General features: G+C 41.2%; 1 protein-coding gene across 3 annotated transcripts in view; it reads left to right on the forward strand.

Annotated features, from left to right (window-relative positions):
• Positions 1 to 8,240, forward strand: part of NMD3 (NMD3 ribosome export adaptor) — a 126,813-nt gene extending 118,573 nt beyond the window's left edge. For all 3 annotated transcript variants that reach the window (XM_068122610.2, XM_068122601.2, XM_068122592.2), the window contains one exon: positions 7,845 to 8,240. In XM_068122610.2, coding sequence (XP_067978711.1) covers positions 7,845 to 7,960 — 116 coding nt within the window. In that variant the 3' untranslated portion in view covers positions 7,961 to 8,240. The remainder of the gene's footprint in view (positions 1 to 7,844) is intronic.
• Positions 8,241 to 8,696: the final 456 nt, after the last annotated feature.

Here is an 8,696-nt window from a genome sequence, read left to right on the forward strand (position 1 = left end):
AACCATGTGACCAATGACGTCATCTTTATTATTTTTTCTCCATCAATTCATGCCTACATATGAATATGAATGAATGATCGTTTTGAGGCCATTTTTCCCCACTAGAGCGGGGGTTAGCCTTGCGGGCCCCATGACAATCATGGTTCCCTGTTTGAGGCAATGTTTTTATGGCCGGATGCCCTTCCTGACGCCAACCCTTGGTCGCCTCTTACGATGCGCAGGGATACGGTGTACCTATTCTAAACCAGGGTACACACCGGGATGCCTACATGACGCTCAATAAATTTCATCTTTATAGGATGAAGTTTTGTACTTGTTGAATTATGATGTCATGATGGAGGCATCTATGACATCATCATTAACATGTTTTATTCCCCATGGAGAGTTTTTACAATGAGCCATGTCTCAATTTTTTTCTATTTAGCGCTTTCAGAGATATAGAGGTGCAAAGTCTATTCGGTTTTTCAAAGATGGCGGCTGAACCACGTGACCTATGATGTCATAATTATCATTAAAACATTATATAGGTGGAGTTGTACCTTTGGTGAAAATTTCCTGTCAATCGGACCAACGGTTGCAGAGAAAATCATATTTATTCTGTGCGGACAAACAAACAAACAAACAAACAAACAAACAGACAAACGGTCTCAAATGCAATACCCTCTCCTCTAGCGAGGGTAACAAGAAAAAGAGCAATCAGAGATTGCAAACCCTCGCCAGGTTGTATTTTCAGTGGTTTTTAAGGCTATTGTGTTAAAACAAATATGGCGGCCGAACCACGTGACCGATGACGTCATTATTTTTTTCTAAATTAATTTATTCCTAGATTATGCTCAAGAAATTTCATCTTGATAGGATGAAGTTCTGTATTTGTCGAATTATGACGTCATAATGGAGGCACCCATGACATCATCATTAACATATTTTATTCCCCATGGAGAGTTCTTTACAATGCGCCATGTCTCAATTCTTTCCATTCCGTCGCTTTCCGAGATAGAGGTGCAAAGTTTTTCGTTTTTTCCAAGGTGGCGGCCGAAGCACGTGACCTATGACGATAATAACCACGTGACCTATGGCGTCATAATTATCATTAAAAAAATTAAACAGGTGGAGTTGCACATGTGAAAATTTCCTGTCGATCGGACAAACAGTTGCAGAGAAAATCATATTTATTTTGTGCGGACAAACAAACAGACAGACAGACAAACAAACAAACAAACGGACTCAAATGCAATACCCTCTCCTCTGGCGAGGGTAATAAACCAAACAATAATATTAAGACAACCAATCAATTTTCCAGTGAGAAAGTAAATCGATAAAGGAAACAAAACCAGAGACAAATTCAATATTTTGAGAACGGTCACAGTGCTTCTCGATATTCTTTTCCTCGTGGCAAAGCCCCGACGATTTTAGCACTCCAGAAACGGGTAGAAATGTTAGAAAATGCCCATAGAACGAGTCCCCACAGCATTTTGATGTACAAACTGGTAAGAAATGGTTTTAGGATAGTTTGAGCATGATGAATCGGAATCCACTTGTCCCCAAAATATATTTGCATGTTGAAATGTCGAAAATCGCCAAAAAGCAAGCTGCCTTTGCACCGGTACATCTATCACTACCAACTACCCGTATTGTAACTCATTAGATGCTACTATTAAAATGTGCAAATCCGTATTTGGAATGGCAAGCAATAATTGGTGTAACAGAAAACCGTGCTGTGTAGCCCAAATGTACTAATTTTGTATCCCATTGTCCAACCAGTTAGTCAGACTTTGACAAATGATATGTGTGTGGAGGAATGGGGGAGGGAAGGGGGTGGGCAGGAGAGGATGCATGGGGGTGGACGAGGTAGATACACAAGGAAACTCTCAGGAGGGATATGGTTTATTTAAGGTAAGATGTCCATGATTTCATGTATTATCATATTATCGAGTGTGTAAGGAAAGTTATAAATATATGATAATACATTAAATCCTATGGCGAGTAAAGTTGGAATAAATGATGTTGCATTGATGGGTTGACTGACTGCCTGGATGCAACTGAGGTTGTGGATCTACTGATGTACCATCTATTGATGTGGATCCATGATCGAGGTTGTGGATCCACTGTTTGGAGAGGTCTTGGGCTGAAAGGATCGAAACCTCGAGGAGGAACGGTGCCCAGCTGATGATCCATGCAGTCGGGAAACTAGTCAATTGCTTACGGGTTAAGGTTCTTGCTTTAGGTGGAGGAACTATGTTTGAGGTTTACAATTGAAATAAAGTTGAATATGGGATGTTGTGAATTTAACATCATTTACAGAAATCCTTTAAATTATTTATATTTAAGTTTAGGAACAACCAATACTGTACAATTAATGAAATGCATTTTAAAATAAGAATTGAAAAAGAGAAATAAGAATTGAAAATCATAAGAGATAGAATTGTGAGAAACAAAAATAAAAAAACAAGACGTGTGTGTGTGTGTGTGTGTGTGTGTGTGTGTGTGTGTGTGTGTGTGTGTGTGTGTGTGTGTGTGTGTGTGTGTGTGTGTGTGTGTGTGTGTGTGTGTGTGTGTGTGTGTGTGTGTGTGTGTGTGTGTGTGTGTGTGTGTGTGTGTGTGTGTGTGTGTGTGTGTGTGTGTGTGTGCGTTCGTTCGTTCGTTCGTTCGTTCTTGACCTGATAATATGCATAATGTGCATAATATGAAGATAATGTCGTGTCCACCCTGTAGTGCAGACCTCGGGGCGACAGATGACCAAACGAGCTTTAACTTTGGCTGTACTCAGCTATGGCGGTACCTTGTGTGCGTGCGGGGGGTAGTGAAGGGCAGCAATGTCCTTACCAGTATGGGCGGATGTGGCACAGGGGTTATCTTATCCCCACAACAAATAAATGTACAAAACAGGCATGACACAGAAATGCAATAAATAGTGAATTTAATGAAAATAAATGCCAGGGAACAAAGAAATGAATGTACAGTAAAACCAATTCCTAATTGAGGCGGCCCAAACGGACTCGTATACAACAAAAGGGGATGATGAAATAATGAATAACAAAATGTAGCGTGGTGCGTTTGCCTGTTACTCAGCTCTGGCGTCCTTGACCGTCCGGGGCTGTCACAGGTCCCGCGTCCCTGCGCGGGAAAACATGCGTTGGTGCAAAATCGCGTTCACCTCCAGCTGCAGACGCGAAGCTAACTGGCCCGAGCTCCTCCCTCGTCCTTCTCGATTGGCTGCGTCGAGTTACGACAGTCCCGACTTCCCCAGGTGCACATGGCTTGAAATGCAGCCGTCACGAGCCAGCACCATGAGGGGGAGAGAGATATAAGTGCGACTGCTTTCGCCACGAAGCCCAGAACAGAGAGAGAAATCTTTACTGTGACTGCCTTTACCAAGAGCCTGGACCAAGAGAGAGAAATCTATACTGTGACTGCCTTTACCAAGAGCCCTGACCAAGAGAGAGAAAATGGTGGTGCTCTGCCTTTTTGTTCCTTGTGCTGGAATGTTCGACGCTGATGTCACACTCTCACCAATCATGCCGTGCCATCGCATAGCTCCAACCAATCGTTCTTTGGGGCGTGGCCTCACGGCCACACTTGGTGCCCATCGAGCATATTTGTCTAGGTGGTGTTAGTAATGGTGTCAGGATCCGGTCGGCGATTGTTATTTATTTCAGGTCCTGATCGCAAGGCTGGTGGTGTAGTGTTTTATAAGAACAAAAGGGAAAGTACAGAGGCAATTTACACACAGGAAATCTACCCTTATACCCTAACTAATTAGCATAGATCCACCCCTCGCATGGAGACAAATATACACTTACGCGACATCCGGGCCTGACTTAATTACAGCAAGGTTTGCTACATGGCATACGGAGCACGTTAATCTATACCATTCTACCTGGACGAAGGTATTTCATTACCTACCCCCACAAACGTAACAATAATATAGAGTGAGGGTACACGCCCCTTAAAACACACACAGAAAAGTGGTTATTATTTTTGTTTGATTTGATTACAATCAAATGGCAAAAAAGTCATGCCCCCCCCCCCCCCCCCCCCACACACACACACACACACACACACACACACACACACACACACACACACACACGTTATTTTCCACCAATGCTGTTAACTAGTTCTCTCTCAATTTCGTGTGCTTGCATTTGTGCTTTCTCGTGCCTCGTTCATTCTTTCTGCCTTTTCCATTCCACATCATATAATGAACGCCTTCCTGGACAGCAACATTCCTAAATAGCTATTACACAGTACAGTTGCAGGTGAAATAAGCAGCACAGGGATAGCCACCACACCCAGAACCTAACTTCCCTATACATTGAATCAACTAGTTAGATGTATGTGAATACAGGGCATCACAGTTAGCAGATTGAACCATGTGTTCTCAAAAGACACAAAATACTACCAAATGGTATTTGATACAATAAAAATGGTAAAATAATTATTGGTGAAGCAAAAACATCATTGATGAAAAACAATATTTTGAAACATTTTCAGTGGTTACTAGGCAACACAGCAAAGCATGTGCGAAAATTGTGACAATTGTTTTTGTAATCGACTCGTAGCTCAATTCGTTGTTAAACCAAATTGACGTACTGGCTTATGTATGCATAATGTGTCAGGTGAAATGTGTATGCACCATGCATTCACTTGTAATGCGAGGTGGCAGGTGGCATATATGTATGGTGTTTATAAGGGAATCCATGATGAGGATTATGAATGGAAGGTAATGCATGACATCCTCGAGCAAGGAAGATAAACGTCTGGAGATAATAGTCCAGCGGAATTGTGAAAAAGCATGTTGTAACGTCATTATGAAGTTTTTTTTTTTTTGTTGATTCATTATCTCTGAGCTATCCTGAATCAGAATCAGGTGGGTGCCAGACTGGCACCCTTAAGGAATTTTTTTTAGAGGCAAAAAACCAAATGGCCGCCACTGATTTCTGATTAATTTTGTTTTGTGCAATATCTTCACTTCTAATGTACTTAGAAACACAATTTTGGTGACTATTATTATGTTTTCAAGGTCAAAGATTCCGATAATGATATAATTAAAGTTGTGTGTGTGTATATATATAACACATGTATCATACTTTGAAGATTCAAACCAGAAAAGTCGTTATCGCCGGAAAAGATCCAACACCAGTACAAATATGGAACAATCCCATTCTCGGGAGACGGGATCTGAAAACACAACATGAAGAAGCAGATGTCATCATCATCCATCATTTAATCCAAATAGTGTCAGGTATCAGTGAGGACTCGCACATCAAAGTTGTCTGCGACGATACAGATGTCTTTGTCCTGCTGCTTCATTTCTACCTCAAGGAAAAGATGACTGTGAATATCAGCATGGAGAGTCAATGTACTGGGAGGGCCAATATAGACATACGGCAGACAGCACTGAAACACAAAAGTGAATGAATGAATATCTACCTGCTCTACATGCTCTGACTGGATGCGATACTGTGTCGTATTTATTTGGCATTGGAAAGGCCACAGCATTGAAGGTACTAATGAGAGGACATCACCTCACCTTACTTGATCAGATGGAAGCAGACAAGGAAAAGATGATATCTGAAGCAACTACTTTTATTGCTGCCTGTTATGGTTCCAAAGTGGAAGGTGATATGGCCACACACCGGTATCATTTGTGGAAGTCAAAGATGGCCAACTCTAAGATTACATCTGCTCCAAAATTAAAGTCGTTGCCCCCATCACATGATGCCTTTGTTCAGCATGTACAACGTGCTCATTATCAAGTATTGATATGGAAATCAGCCACTCAGCCAGACCCTCCAAACTTGGACCCCATTCAGTACGGATGGCAAGAAGGTGAGGACGGTGCAACTTTGTGTCCAACCACACTCCCACCTGATGTGTCTGCTGCACCGGTCACCATTCTGCAGCTGATTAAGTGTGGATGCTCCACCAGTCGGCCCTGTTCTACAGGGAAGTGTGGTTGTGTGGTTTTGTGGTAGCGCAGATGTCATGTTCGATATTTTGCAGTTGCAGTGGTGAATCGTACTGCTGTGACGAACAGACAAGGGCAGTAGCTGCTTATCAGGACGAAGATGATGAAGATTGAACATTGTGTAAAACATTAATAAGGATGCATGTTGCTCCAAACAAAGTTATTATGTCAGTCTGAAAATAAAAGTAAATTTCAAAATCATATACTTGTTTTGTCCAGTTTTTGTTTGAATTGTTATGTTTATTTACAACGCAAGTTTTACTAGACAAAATCCATGGTCATTGTCAACTGTCCACATGTATCCAAATATATTTGTGTAAAAAGCACAATCCAATGCATTAATAATTGCAAATAAGTTACTTCAGCTGTCATAAATACATATTTGGTTGTGACTGTTATTGTATTAATATTTGAAGGTTCATCAAATTCAATTTCTAACGAAGTTATCAATGGAACTGCAAAATAGCCTTTTTACATAGGGAAATGGTGGCCATCTTGAAAATATGATACAGGATTAATGTATACACCTTTAATCTTATCATTATCGGATTCCTTGACAATGAAAACATAGAAGTAGACACCAAAATTGTGTTTATAAGTGCATTAGAAGTGAAGATATTGGCAAAAACAGAATTTATCGGAAAGTCGTGGCGGCCATTTTGTTTTTCGCCTCTAAAAAAAATTCCTCAAGGGTGTCAGTCTGGCACCCGGCTGATTATGCTTCAGGATAGATCAGAGATTATGAATCAACCAAAAAAACTTCATAATGACGCTCAAGCTCGCTTTGCCTTGAAATGCCTGTTTGGCATCTGGACTAATAAAGCGTTATGTTGTGGGTCGAGAGTTTGAAAGTGAATGCATTGCCGGATTTACTGATTCCTTGGACACGGATGAGGTTGTGGACTCGATGTTTGGAGAGCCTCTGGATAGAAAGGGTCGAAGTTGGAAAATCAGTTGGTCACTTTACGTTTATAATATTTCGAGGTTTGCTATCGAGATAAAGTTTGGTATTGGGTGTTGTAGAATTAGTAGCATTTATAATATACTGTACTTCAGATGTTGATTTAAGGAGTTTGGAATCCCAGATCTAATTTCAATAATATGATTAAAGTGTTAATTCAATGCATTATAAATAGCTGTTACTGTTCAATAAATTATTATAATTGCGAGGAGATGCTTTACGCACAAAAAGGAATTCGTGGAGAGATGAGCGCACAATATTGGTTTTCCAAGGATTTTTCTCAGCTTCCTGATTATGGGTATTGATTTAGCCTGGTGTTGGCTTAGCGGTTAGGGTGCCGGCTTGGGATCCTAGGATCCTGGGTTCGAATCCCGGTCGATCGCTGAATTAACGCCAGGGGGGTTGACTCAGCCTGTCATCCTTCCGAGGTCGGCAAATTGAGTACCAGCTTGCTGGGATGAATGATCCCGGTGTGTACCCCGGTTTAGAATAGGTACACCGTATCCCTGCGCATCCTAAGAGCGTGACCAAGGGTTGGCGTCAGGAAGGGCATCCGGCCATAAAAACATTGCCTCAAACAGGGAACCATGATTGTCATGGGGCCCACAAGGCTAACCTCCGCTCTAGCGGGGAAATGGCCTTAAAACGATCATTCATTCATTCATTGTCCAAGATCCATGTTGAAGTTATCTTGCTGTTGCATTTTCATGTAATGCCAAAAATGGTAGCAATTTGAGCTCTAAGGAAGCAATCTCTGTAGAATGTTACCATGAACCAATGAACCATAGACCATTAGCCAAAGCATGCAGGTGTCCAGTTTTCTCATGGATTTTCACCTGTTCGTAACACCAGCCCTGGACTGCTGTCCGCTTAATGACTTAATCAGTAGGACAAATTATGTGTTGATTGCAGATCCTGGACGTGCACGAGCTGACAGCGATGTCGATGAAGACGCTCCAATGATCACCTTGGCAGAAATGCTTCACTCGTTGCAGCTTGAGCAAGGAGCCGAGATGCTCACCGAGTAAAAACAAACAAACAAACAAAACTTTCCTTTTATTGATTTCTCCATTTTAATTCCTTCGCTATTCTGCTCCATCATACATTTGTCCCTATCATTCTGATCATAAATAAGTGTATGTTGTATTCACCTCATTCTTCCTGGCTTTTTATTTTTCCAACACAGAGCCAAATATCAGATGCGCGAAATCTTTCAAATATCGTACGGCTCATTCGATTATAATTGATATTGTAATGTCCGAGATTGTGTTGACTTATCAGACATTAAATATCTCAGGTTGATCATCATTTGAGGAATCCACTTTTTATGAGACTATTGACGTTCCGAGTCTGTCATCTTGAGGATGTTCAAACCTACATTCAATTACATTTTACAATCCACTCGCAATCTCTTGAAGGTAAACATCTACATTTCTCTTTTGTAAACATATCCAGTATCCACTCAACCCTCATGTAAAAAATAACATTTCTATTTTTGTCGCTAAATTACATTGTGTGTTAAATTAGTACGAGGTCCAACTTGTATCCGAAGAGTCCCAAGTGTCCCACCTGTCCTCCTTTGCTCCATCAAAACAACTTTTCATTTGACACGGATCGTACGGATCTTAATTGCTTTGTTTATTTCTCCCAGTCATCGTGTTGATCTTCCTCACTCTCGCCAATTCCCAATGCAATCCATTTCTCAACATCAATTTTCATTTCATGATTTGTTCTCAAGCCCGTTGCTACGGGGTGCTGGGGTCT

Source organism: Myxine glutinosa, chromosome 1 (assembly GCF_964187855.1).
Source record: "Myxine glutinosa chromosome 1, kmMyxGlut1.1, whole genome shotgun sequence".
Classification (NCBI taxonomy): domain Eukaryota; kingdom Metazoa; phylum Chordata; class Myxini; order Myxiniformes; family Myxinidae; genus Myxine; species Myxine glutinosa.